The sequence below is a fragment of the Rhinolophus ferrumequinum genome, chromosome 8, assembly GCF_004115265.2.
Source record: "Rhinolophus ferrumequinum isolate MPI-CBG mRhiFer1 chromosome 8, mRhiFer1_v1.p, whole genome shotgun sequence".
NCBI classification, from domain to species: Eukaryota; Metazoa; Chordata; class Mammalia; order Chiroptera; family Rhinolophidae; genus Rhinolophus; species Rhinolophus ferrumequinum.
The window spans coordinates 29,081,621-29,095,449 of NC_046291.1; the positions used below are offsets into that span (position 1 = coordinate 29,081,621).

At 41.0% G+C, this 13,829-nt stretch overlaps 1 protein-coding gene across 1 annotated transcript in view; it reads right to left on the bottom strand.

The window, feature by feature from the left end:
* The window catches only part of FAM117B (family with sequence similarity 117 member B), a 67,633-nt gene extending 60,154 nt beyond the window's left edge, over positions 1-7,479 (bottom strand). The window contains exon 1 of the mRNA XM_033112857.1: positions 6,698-7,479. Coding sequence (XP_032968748.1) covers positions 6,698-7,304 — 607 coding nt within the window. The 5' untranslated portion in view covers positions 7,305-7,479. The remainder of the gene's footprint in view (positions 1-6,697) is intronic.
* Positions 7,480-13,829: the final 6,350 nt, after the last annotated feature.

Below are 13,829 nucleotides of genomic sequence, written 5' to 3' on the forward strand. Positions count from 1 at the left end.
GGGTTCTAGTCTCCACGCAAGAAAGAATTCAAGAGCGAGACAGATGCAGGAAAGCGGAAGTGATTTACTGAAAATGAAAGTACACACTTGAGAGAAAAGTGTGGGAGAACTCAGAGAATTAGTCAAATGGAGGAAGTCACAATCGGGTTTTTATCCCTCCAAGGGTGGAAACTGGTGACAACCCATAGACGGGGTTCATTCATTTCCTTCCCCTGGACGGGACCATCGTTACCCGGTTTTTCCTCCTTATTTGTTTCCTCGGAACTGTCATGGCATCAGATACAAGATGGAGGCCACAGTAACTGCAATGTAAATAAGATTATAATGACCTTCTAACTAGCTAAAGATCAGGTCCCAGTCATAGGGCTTAGCCTTGCTGGATGAAACTGCTTCTTATTTTTCTCCAGCTGCAGTTACTGAGACAGTCACTGGTTACTTGTGTAACCAGTGAGGCACCTCGTGTTGTACCCCGGAGGGGGTTGTCAATTTCCTAGGCTACCTCTCCTACCTCAGTACCATCTCTCAAAAAATTACTGAAGGTTATATGCTCCAGCAAAACAAGATCCAGAGATCATAGAGTATCCAAAATAGAGGTGAAAGAATTCCCAGGGAAGTTTCAAAGTGATACTATACCAGAGACCTAGAGATCAATGAGCCAGTTTGAAGTAGGATAGAAGACTCCAAAAGGGATATCTCCAACAAAAAAAACAACAAAATACCTGATTTGTTTTAAAATATTTTAAAAGAAAGTTTCTGTTACCAAAATTTGGAGGATGAGTTTGTTATAGATATATAGAAAACAAAGTGAACAAAAAACAAAGCAATTTTAATTTCAAGGAGCACAAAAAGTTATAAAGAAAGGAGATGTAATTGTAGCATTCCACAAGGTTCTGCTGTAAACATTATATACATAGTCATAGTAATTTAAACAATAATGATTTAACCAAGAGTGCTACAACCATAAATGGGAGAACTGGGGAGGATGGCAATATAGGAGCTAAGTCTATGTTTTCCATAGCACATATATATGTATAGAAAAACTAATATATTAACATAAAGCTGAAAAAAAGATCTTGAAGGAGTAGTACCAGCATGTTATTTAGAAATATGTAGGTAAATTCGAGGAAACCATGAAGAATTGAAAGTGATACCTCTATGAAGCAGAAAGTGCAAGTGGAGAGAGATGTGTCAGGCAAACATTTTATTTGATTATATGTTTAGTGCTCTTTGACATCTTAAATTACGTACAAGAACTTTGATTAAAAAAATAAATTTAAGTTTAAAAGTAAGACAAACATGCTATTTTTCTTCAAGTAGTTTAGAGATGGAAGTAGCTGACTTGCTCAATGTCCTTCCCTTCTATTGCGGAGTTATGTATCATCTTAACCCACCCTTACCTCCGTCCCATCCTCAGAGAAAGAAGTGTCCTTAATAGTTGCTGAGATTTCCAGACAATACCATGTGCTGGATCCCACTTCCTCCCACATTTTCCATGACTTTGCTCCATCCACTATTTCCATCTTCTCTTGAACTTGCCATCATCTTTCATTCTCCTGTAAATCTTTTCCCCAAACGTATAAAGCATGCTTAGGTTTTCCCCATCCTATAAACAAATGAACCTGAGCTCAATAATTCATCCTGTTTTTGTCACTTTCCTTCCTTTTAGTTACCTAAGAGTAATTTATAATCATTACCTCTACCTCCTGACCTACCACTTTAATCCGATTTGTACCACCAACATGCTACTCAAGAGATCATCAACTGATCAAAATACCAAATTCAAAAGGCTCAGTCTACTTGTTCTCATCACAGAATCTGAAAATCTTTAGCATCTATCTCCCCCTTGAAATCTGCTCTTTCTTTGGCTTTCTCAACACTGTGCTACCATTTCTCCACCTATCACACATCCTCATGCTTCTTCCCTGGCTATTATTTTTACCCTTAAAATGCTTGTTTTCTCCCAGAGTTTTATCTTCTCCCCATCATCTTATCCATCCTAGAGATTAGTCATTTCAAGTATTGTTAAATGAATGTTTATTGAATTGAAATAAATGAGTCCCAATTTTTTGCCCCCAGTTCAAACTGCACCTCTGAATTCTAAAACTGTATTTGCCAAAATCTAGAAAATTACTTGGATTTCCTGACAGCACATACTAAATTTGTCTAGAACTGAGTTCATTTTCTCTTCCTAAACTTGCATTCCCTCTGTATTGCTTATGTACCACCAAACTACGATCTTCAACTCCCCTTTCTCAAACCCCGAATCCAACCGTTGACCATATCAAAGTCGCCTCAATCTCTTTTCCTTGCCATTCCCACTGCCATTGCACCTAAATTCAGGTATCCAATGTCTTTGTAAGTTACTTTCCTACAGTCTCTCCTATCTCAAATTCATAATCTACTCATCCTAAGTATTTATAAACTCTATGAATTCTAAGATTGCGAATTCTTATGACAAATTAACTTTTAATGCCTAAACAATTGGATGATTAGGATGATAAAGAAGATATGAAAACAGCTAACAATGAGCGATTCCTATACCCACAGGAAGATTACAAGGATTTTATCCTTTTAACAATCCTCTATTATAAGTACTGTTAGTTACTATTCCCTTTGTACAGGTGCAGTGAACTTGCCTGAAGTTAAACAGCCACTAAGTAAGTGGTAATACCAAGATCTGAATCCTGGCAGTCTGACTCAAGAGCTATTACCATGGAATACATTCTATTCAAGGCCATTGTGATAACTTATCTTTCTTCTCTCTTTTCCTACTGCTCCCTCTTCTCCCCAACATGCTATACTCTACATTTTAAGACATATAGGACTGAATATGATATATTGTCACACCTCTATGATCCAACTATAAAGTTCTGCTTCTCCCTTTCCAACCCAAATCAAAAGCCATCTCCTCTGCCAGAACTTCTACACCCATCCTGTACAGAATTATTCACTCTTTATGAGCCTATCATATTATATACTTAGGTACCTGTCTTACGTGGCTGCTCTGTGAGTCTCTGGAGTTCCCTGCTTCTTTTACATTTTTGTATTGAACACAGAGTAATCAAAGCTTACAAAATTGAACTTAATTAAATGTAAATTCTGCTAGCCAAAATGTTGAATAGTAAGGTTCTACTTTACCTCATCTTCAAATATAAAATGCATACATTACAAACCAAAAGGATTCCTTGAAGGTGTGAAGTTAGCAGCAATCCTCCGAATGCTGGAGAAACACTGAATTCTTAAAGCTGTGTACTTCACAAAGTACTAAAAAGTAGAAATCTAAGATGCCACAAATATGAAGTTCTGGTACTCTAATTCCTGATTACTAGTCCAAAGAAGTCCATCTCTTTCTGCTGCTCTTGCCACTTCCCCTACGCCAATAAACAACCAAATTCATACACAACATGATACATCCAAAGTAAGGGGGAAATTAGCATAAACACAACTTGCTATCTACAGATCAGCCACACTACAAAAAAAAAATAACTGATACATATTAATGCCCTTTCTCTAATGAGGAGTTCTCAAATATTTCCCTTTGGTGCTTTTAGTGACTGTTTTTTTTAAATTTAGAGCACAGGAAAATCACAGTGGAGTGGAGTGAGACTTTCAAAGTCTGTACTAGGACCTGGGAACCTGCATTTTTAACAAGGACCCTAAGTGATTATGACACAGATGGACTACAGACCACACTTAGAGAAACAATTCTGGATGTTCCCAGGCAACGTTCTCTCCCATGTGAAATGCCATACAGCCATGAAAACTAAGCCTACAATTTGTTATAGTCACTAAAACTAGAAGCAAAACTAAAATGATACACAATAGCTAATTTTTATACTAAGGTACTGCGATGAGTATTTTTCAGTTTTCTTTCATGAAATCCTTTCCACCATATGAAGTAGATATGAGATAAATAGATGAAAGTTAAGGGTCAGGAAGTTATTCACTTCCCCATGTCACGTGGCTTCTAAGTGGTGGAACACAGCCATTAAACCCACACTGTCTACTCAAAGCCTATTCTCCTAACCTGTTATACCACCTCTCTTTTTACAATATATCTATCTGATACTTTATGAAGACAAAGTCAGGTAAAAAGAGGGAAGGCACAAAAACAAACCTCACCTTCTTCACCATTTTATCTACAGTTATCGCTGTTGCCTAGCTACCTTCTCTAAGCATGTCTTAGTTCCTAATGACAAACCACTTTGCCATGGAAACAACAGGCACTGAAGGTGGGAAGTTTGAAATATCTGTCAGGAATGGATGCTTGGATTACCTTATAGTAGTCAAGAGAAGTTCTGGATCAGCTCTAATCCTGGGGGAACAAAGCAACTGGGTCGGGATCCAGCAGAATAGGGAAGACCCTCTAAAGATCCTGCGACCTTATCAGACTCAGGGACTCTTCGGATACTGGATCCCTAAAAAAGGTTATGACATCCAGTTCATCCGACAGACACCCAGAAGCTGGCAGCCTGATAAACATGAGGTTTATGGAACTAACATAAGGTAGACACTTCCCCTCTACCAGTAAGGATTTCTACATTTCATTGAGGGTGCAAACTAGTAGTAGTAATCTCTCTTTAATCAAAAAGGGAGTCTAACAATTGAAAAGACTCTCCTTTTTTCTTTTTCTCTCCTTCCAGTTTTGGTCTGAGAAAACAGCAAATAGTCTAGTTTGTACTATGAAGGAAGACTCAAAATCCGAAAACATTTTGTCCCACTCTGCATGGAAGTTCACTATGGTGAAACAAGAATACATTCCTGGGAAGGAAGCTATCAAGACATCCACTTCAGCGTAACTTAATAGGCAGGATCCCTTTTCACACCTAGTAGTTGAGAGTGCTGCCTAGAGGAAAGAGTTTTTCTTTATCTGGGGTTTTATTTTTTTTTGGGGGGGGGTGGAGATAACAACAATGTTCATTTTACAGCATGAATACTCCATGGAATGACAGATCTGGGGGAAGGGAGCTTTGCGAAACATGAAAAGTGGGTACATCAGGAGCCCAAGATCCCAGGAAATAGAGCCCTTCTAGAGATCAGAAAAAATTGTTATCAGAATGGAGTAACCACCTTCTACCTACATCTCTACTGCCCACGTAAGCAGCTGTCTTTCCCTTCTACCTACCACACTATGCCAGCTCCAGAAGGTTGAAGGTAAATTGCGGCATTTACCTTCACCAAATATCTCTGAGAGTTGCTTCAAAAACTAAGCACATGTAATTTTGGTGTGTTATGTATTTCCCAGGTTTTATCTCATACATCATAAAGCTATCTCCTTGATAAAATGTAAAAGACATGGTTTTGGAGTACCAACCAGCAAAACTCAAGTATCAACTCTATCACCTGTTACTTAACATCTCTAAAATCTATTGTGAGAATCAAAATGAGATCTTGTAGGTAAATCACCCACCATATGGCAGGAGCTCAGTGATAGCTATTATTTGAGGGAAGACAGGGTTCTAGTACTTTTAACAAAGCTTTAAAAAAACATTTTGCATTTTCAAAAGGTTTAAAACTGTCCTCTTGCTCTAATTAGAAAATACTATTGATCATTTTTCAGGATAATTTTCTCCCAAAAAAGTTTCCATTGTCTAAATTCTTTGACAAAATAAATAGAAAAATTCATCCTACTCCCTGCATTTCTGAATGAACTCTTGAACCACTTCATCTATTTGGTTAGGAAATACTGTACTGTTTCCTGAAATTCCCAGCCATTCTGCCTGAAAGAGTTTAACAGAAATTCCCCAGACAGGGAATGACAAAGTTATATACTGTCAGTATTTATACATAAGCTAAAAACCACCCATATCTTCATTCACTAGACTCTTAACAGGAGAGCGATCAGATGATAAATTTTCTCTCTCTCCATTTTCACAATTTGAATCTCTTTTGAGTTATTCTTCATGAATGACTCCAGTGGAACCCAACAGCGCCATTCAGGACCTTTCCCAAAAAAGCTCCCAGATATAGAGATAAAACAATTTTGGGGTCCCTTTAGTAATAACAGAGACAAACCTTGAATTTTGGTTTTTAAAAAAACAAATGGCTTTACATCCTAAACACAAAATCAGTGTATCAGAAATACACCCAGACCCTCAGACAAAGCACATAAACTCTCTCTAAAGGAATCTTGCTTAATTTACTTCTCACTTCTTGCTATCCACTTTATCAAGTCTTAGGAAATGCTAATACCGTACGCTTCCAGGCTCACGTCTCTTCAGGGATCCAAATATGCTATGTTGACGTATTCAGTCCCTCAAATCTGGAACTGTTTTGAGGAACAGAAATACTTAGCAGCAGACAGTGCTATACTAAATTAACCATGTCACTAAGACAAAGTGACAAACCACTCCTAGTCTCACCACCAAATGAGGGTAAGCAGTAACCAGCACGCGCCCAGAATCCCACGTTTATCATTAACACTTATCAGCCGAAGAACAAGGTTAGCGGCTGCGCCTCCACTGTAAGAACAGGCGCGGAGCCGGCTGAGAAATGAATGAGACCGGCGGGGAGATACGGAGGCGGGCACGAGGCTGGCCCGGGGGAGGCGGGGCTGCACCACTCGGGCCCCGCCCCCAGCCCTACCCCGGCCACCGCGGTTCGGCGGCACCGCCGCAATCCCCGCGCGGTAGCAACGCACGCGCGGGACCCCTTCCCAGTACCGCCTTCCCCTCGCCGCGCGGCCCCCAGCACGTACCTGCTTTGCAAACGGGGGCGCTCGGGCTCCTCCTCTCCGGAGAGCATCGGCTCTGCTCCGGGGACCTCCTCCGGTGCCGGACGCGGGCTGGGGGTGGGGCCAGGCTCACCTCGCCAGTCCACAGGTGGGTGGGCGACGAGCAAGGCGAAGACACGGTGCCCAGCAACGGCGGCGGGGGCTGCGGCCGCGGGGGGCTCCCGCGAGCCCCGGCCGCGGCGCCGCGCGTGGGGCTGGTGCCTCGCGTGGAGGTCGCGGACGCGCCCGTCTGCGTGGCCACCGTGGGGCTGGTGCGCGCGGCCGCACCCCCGCTGCCGCGCGTGGGGCTCGTGCTGCGTGAGGCTGTGCGCGGGCCCCCTCCACTGCTGCCGCCGCCGCCTGAGGGGCCTGGGGCGCCGCCACAGCAGCCGCTGTTGTTGTTGCCGCCGCCGCCGCCGCCGCCGTTGTTCCGCGTGGGGCTGCCATGTTGCTGCTGCTGCTTCAGCTGGAACGGAACCGTCGCCCTCATGGGTTGCAGGCGGCTCCCGGCTCCTCCGGGCGTGCCGACCGCACCGCCCCCAAGGGAGCCGGCCGGCGTGGGAGACCCATTACGCCTCACCCGCTGGGACATATCGGGCCACCCTCCCTGGTGACTGAGCGAGACGGGGAGTTTTGTTGTTAGGTTGAAGGGATAGGATTCTGGAGGCAGAAGGGAAGGTCCCCACGACAGGGTGATGAGGCCGGAATCCGGGGGACGCCCGAGCCACGGCCGGCAGCAACGAGGTGGTGTAGCCGCTGCCGCCGCCGCTTCTCCTCATCAACAATAGTGTCTCCTCCGTTTCCCCCGCCCCCGGCGAACGCCCATTGGTGCAGCGTCAGCCGCGCTCGAGCCGCTCCACCGCGCCCATTGGCTGCGAGCAGCTCGGGTCCCGGGCCCCCGGGGCCTTAGAGAGCCTGGGTTTGCGCGGAGACCGTCTGCTCTTTAAAGAGAAAGAGACCCGCCCCTCGGGGGAGGGGGAGCGGAGGAAACAGGCCGTGTGTATGTGTAGTGTGCGCGCGCGCGTGTGTGTGTGTGTGTGTGTGTGTGTATACACGTGAGTACGCGCGTTCTTAGCCAAGCGCGTATTTCCCTTCCTACTGCGGGGTGCCCTGGGTACTCAGACTGTGGAATATTGCCGAAGGGAATGTCCTGAATCATAGCGGTCCCCAGGGATGTCTTAAGTCTTAACACTCATAACTCATTTCCTTACCTCAGTATTCACTGACAGAAGCCATGAACGTACCGGTACGTCTTTCTGGCTTTTTATTTCTTCATCTTGTTGTGTCCTAATTACATCAATGTTTGGGCAGAGCTCAAAGGAGAAGAAATTTAATTAATCTTACTGGCATTTCACACCTCGTCTCTTTTTTATTAAGCTCTACAAAGAGCCAAAACTCAGAAAGATCAAAATTGCTTGTTAGAATGCAGTTTTAGATTGTATCTACGAAGTCCAGTTACCAAATGCTATCACTGCCCTCCTGTATCTTAAGTGATCAAGAATTTATTTTAATCAGCTACTTCACAGTTCCATGATACCTTGAGAAGATGTATGTATGCTACCTTACAAATTTGTGAATGCCATAGTTTAGTGCCATAGTTTACAAAGGGCCTTATCTGATCCTCACAATCATTATTTGAGACAAAACTGGACCAGCCATTCATATTTTTATCTAGTGGAGGAAACAGGGCTCTCTATTATGGGCAAGAACTCAGGAAGGCAGGTGGTAACAGTACGTTCTGAAATAACCTTAGGGGCTCCTCATATAGACCAAAAAAAAAAATCGTGGTGGACCCTTATCCCACATACCTCTCAGGCTATAAATCTCCTGTCCATGACCTCTTTTCCCTTTACTACTTTATTAAATGTACATTCTAGACAGATTGCATCTTATAAAAAGCGGAAGGCACAGTGTGATTTGCTCTGGACCTGAAATTCTACTGGATCCCTGTGTATTCTGGTGGAAAGCCTTTGAAGACTTAGAAAAGAGATTCAGGTTGCCAGATATCCTACTTACTGTGTGGCTTTTTACAGGTCACTAGCTGTAAAATGCAGTTAAACAATGTCATCTTCATACAATTGTGGTGAATATTAACCAAGGGTTAAATGAGAATGTGATATGTAGAGGGTACTCAACAGTTTCAGTCTCCATGTGATTCAGAGGTCCATATCTCTCCTTATCACCTACTCCTCTTCTCTCTCTCACCACTAAGAGAGGCCCCAAGCCCAGGAACTGCCTAGTTGCCTTGTGCTCTGAATAGACCTGACATCAGGACCCATCCCCATAACCTGGAGTGTAAACAAAAACAGCTTCTTACTAGACAGGACACACAGGAAACTGCCAACAAAATCCATACAGAGAGCTAAGGCTGGTCTTAAAACAATAGGTAAGAGAGGAGATAAGCCTTTAAATAAGGATGTCATGGAAGCTGTATCTGGCACTTTGTCCTGCACAAAGTAGGAGTTCAATATATATTTACTGAATTAAACCACAGGAGTTCAGCAGCCCTATTGTCTTCAGCTTCCTGATCACTTTTGATGTTAGTAGAGACCTATTTGTTGGTGGCAAGAGACTTAATTTTTCTGAGCTAAAGTACTGATTTCAGCACAAAAGTTCATTAGATTAAAGAGTTAAAATGTCCTTGGCTCAATCCTGAGTTCATCCTTTGCTTCAAGTGATGTTTCCTATAGAAACTCAAACTCTACATTTCCAGACAATGCCTGTTTTTCATCTTATTTGACAGCTTACCTCACTCAATCAGTTTAGGGCTTAACTTTATAAACACATGCACATCAACTGAAGCAGGTATTAACCATTTCAGCCTCCTGTGTACTAAAGGATATTTGTGATGGCTTGTATTAGGTTGGTGCAAAAGTAATTGCGGTTTGAAAGGTTAAAAAAATTACAAAAACCGCAATTACTTTTGCACCAATCTAATAAATAAAACTTTGAAGATATGAAATCATCAGAGAATGTTTAAAAAAATAAACCACTTGGATACCTTAGAATTCTTTGGTCTGGTTTTAAGATTTAATGGCAATGCATAAAAGCGTCATTTACATGACTTCATTATCTGTTGTTGAAGATTCAACATAATGTGCTTCAGGTTGATGTATTGGTCTTCAGTTTGCTAGTTTATCTATGAAGAGAGTCCTTGTATTTCAGGGATCAATAAAGACAAGTCTCCCTCTGATTTAACTTTGTTCTTCTTAGGATAGAATTCAAATTTCTCTCCAAGGTTGAAATGTGTCTATGAAGTTGAAGAAGCAATGTATTAGAATTGGTTTATCTGTATTTAAAACTCCGGAAGATAAAATTAATAGGCTCATTTGCTTCTGTGCTTTTATAACTCCTTAAAATGATCTTGTTATGGTAAAGGAGGGTGGGTTTTTAGGAAAAGTTTATCTGTAGTTTTTTTTCTTCCCACAGTTTCAGTAGAATAAGCCATATTCTTTTGTAAATCTCTAACATATCGTTGAATGGAACATTATACAGCCACTAAAATGATAATTAGGAAGTCATGAATTCCTTTCATTTTTAAAATGAAACAAATAAATATTATGCATGTTACTGTACAAAACAACACAAGATTAAATCAAGCACAAGAGAAAATGATATAATCAAGATAGAGGTACTTCATGGACTGTGTAGATGCCTGACCACTGCAGTGTACACCTGAAGCTGAAGCTGAATAATAATGAATGTCAACTATAATTATATATATATATATATATGCACAGGATGTGGAGTACAGCATAAGGAATAGAGTCAGCATAAGGAATAGAGTAACAGCTATATACGATGTCAGAGGGGCAGTAGATTGGGAGAGGGGGGTTATCACTTTGTGAGGGGTGTAAATGTCTAACTATTACATTGTTTTGTACACCTGAAACTAATAATAATTTTTTAAGAGTGGTAAAAATGAGATATATGAGGCTGCTGCCAGTGTAACACGGCATACTGTTTTGCAGCAAACATTTTTTTTTATAAATAGAAGGAGTACACTCTAAAATAACAATAGAAAGTATAATGTAGTAAATATAAAAACCGGTAACACAGTTGTTATTATCAAGAGTACACTGTATGTGCTATACAGGCATATAAGGTCAGACAATTAAGTCCGCGAACTCATCCTAGAAAAAGTACCACATACCTCATTGTTGAACATCACTATGGTCACCTTCAAAGTACTCCCCTTGGGAAGCTATGTGCCTACACCAGTGCCTAGTCCACCCTTCAAAGCAATTTTGGGACTCTTTTTCTGGAATGGCCATCAGAGCTGTCGTCCTATTACCCCTGATGTCTTGAATGTCATCAAAATGTCTTCCTTTCAATATTCCCTTTATTTTCGGGTAAAGAAAGAAGTCACTGGGGGTCAGATCAGGTGAGTAGGGAGGGTGTTCCAATACAGTTATTTGTTTACTGGCTAAAAACTCCTTCACAAACAGTGCCCTGTGAGCTGGTGCATTATCGTTATGCCATGAATTGGTGAAAACTTCAGGTCGTCTAACTTTTTCACGCAGCCTTTTCAGCACTTCCAAATAGTAAACTTGGCTGTTTGTCCAGTCTGTACAAATTCACAATGAATAATCCCTCTGATACCAAAAAAGGTTAATAATATCATTGCAACAAGTTCACATACTTAATTGTCAAACATCATACCTTCGAGATATTTTGGTTTTCGGTTCCAGACACCACAATAAAGCGAGTATTGCAATAAAATAAGGTATGCCTGTACTTGTATATGACTGGCAGAACAGTAGGTTGGTTTACACCAGGATTATCATTAACACATGAGTAGATTGCCCTCTGACCTTTCAATCACTGTAATGTCACTAGGTGCTAGGAATTCTTCAGCTTCCTTATAATCTTATGGGAACATCATCGTTTTTCGGTTTTTCGGTCTGTCATTGACCGAACCATCGTTATGCAATGCATGACTACCATAATGTAACCAATCTCCTACTGATAGACATTTAAGTTATTTTCAACTTTTTGATATAACACACAATAGTGTAATGATATCTTTACATTTACACTTTAAATTCTTTTGAGAGTATTTAAAATTTAGTGTTGTATAAAAGCAATGTGTATACACAGATTAACAAATCAAATAGCTTTAGAAGGCTGATTTTCTCAAGTAACCATTTGCTTCGTTTTCATTGCCCTTCACAAACCCTCCAAAGAATTGTTAAACCTCTCTGACAATGATTAGTGTTTTGTTTTGTGTTTTTTTTTGTTTTTTTTTCCCTTAGAGACATCTGTTCTAGGACTTCTGCATTAGCTGTCAGCCCAGGGTTCCCCTTCACTTCTTCACTGTGCATACATCATGTTCCCTCTACCCAGGGTCTTCCGTTTTTGTTTATTTGCTTGTTTACAACTTTGTTTTGCAATAGCTTCCGGAGGGTGTATAGCAGATCAATTTTTTGAGACATTGCATGTTTGCAAATGTCTTCATTCCACCCTAATGATTTGGCTTAGAAAGAATGTTTCCTCAGTAATTTGAAGACATTCCTCCACCGTCATTTGGCATTCAGTGTTGCTGTTGAGCAATCGTATGGCATTGTGACTTCTTATCCTTTATATATGATCTGTTTTTTCTTCCAGGATCTTCTCTTTGTTAATGGTGTCCTGAAATTTCATTATGCTGTGCCTTATGTAGGACTTTTCAAACTTTTTTATTTCCCAGGGATGGACACCAGATGTTTTTCAGATGGGAAAAAGTTATTATTCTTCTGTAATTTATTTCCCTTCACATTCTAACCTTGCCCTCCCAAGAGAATGACACCTTTGGACTATAGACTGTATCGGCTAATTTCTGGTTTAGATTTGGGCAATGTGAGATCAGATTGCAGGAAGAGAGCAGTCAGACTATTTCTTTCTGCTGTATTCCTGATGCAGAGCCACATCTCTCAGACAGTAGTATATCTTGCACTGGGGGGCCCTTCCTCCTCTACTCCAGTTCTACCTGGGCTCCATTTACACTGCCTCCTCCAACCTTGTCCCTTCAGCCCTGAGTATAACATCTTCTCATTGTTGCTATCTGGACACTATACCACCTGTATTTGTTCCCTTAATCCTTCCTGATTATAATTCCATAAGAGTCACTTCGTAAAAATCTCTTTATCTGAACCATGTGGGGTGAATTGTGTTTGCTGTTGGGACTCCACCTGATACAGTTTCTCTCTCTCTCTCTTTCTCTCTCTCTCTCTCTCTCTCTCTCTCTCTCTCTCTCTCTCTCTATTTTTCAAGAAATATTGAGCTTCTTGGAGTAACCCTCTAACTTTTTCTGTTACCCATTTCTATATCATCTCTTGAATCTACCTCCTGGGAAATTTCTTTGTCTTCATCTTCCAACCCCTCTATGAATTGCGTATTTCAGCAATCATATTTTTCATTTCCAAGAGCTCCCTTTATTCTCTGATCATTCATTTTTATTTTAGCATTCCATTGTTGTTTATTCATGTTTCATGGATCTAATTTATTTATCTTCATGTATTGTCTTTGTTTTCCCAAAATTCTTTTGTTTTGGTGTCTGCCTTTCATGATGGAGACATTCCTCAAATGTCAAGTGACTTGCACATAAAAACTGATTGTTAGGTCTGCGTACTCAAGTGTAGCTTGTCCCTTGGTGGGCTTTACTTTGGGGTCATTGAGCAGGAATCCACCTGCTTCATTGTAGGCCCCCGAATGTGATTTCTCTTGTGCTATTAAATTTTTCCAGAAGAGAATCCACCAACCACTTGTCTGGCATTCTTGGAGCCAAGTGCAGGAATTAAACTGAGCATCGTCAAATTCAGAATAAACTTTCATTAATGGGAATATTTTTAATGGGAAGAAATTCCTTGAATGAAATTGTGGTATCCAAGAGTACGCATTTCAAAATTTGATGGGGGAAAAAAAAAAAATTTGATGGAGGCCAATGCAATTTTGGAAGGTTCCAAAGAAAAAAGCTTAATGTGGTTTAAAAGAACAAAGCAAATGCATTTTATAAGTTTTAAATGTCATCAGAACTTAATAAGGTGCTTTCCTTAAGGAATTAATGTTCCAAGAGGTAAAAGAGACTGAAATAGATTCTTCTTTTCCACAGGTCCTACTTAGGTTAGCTTCAGAATTG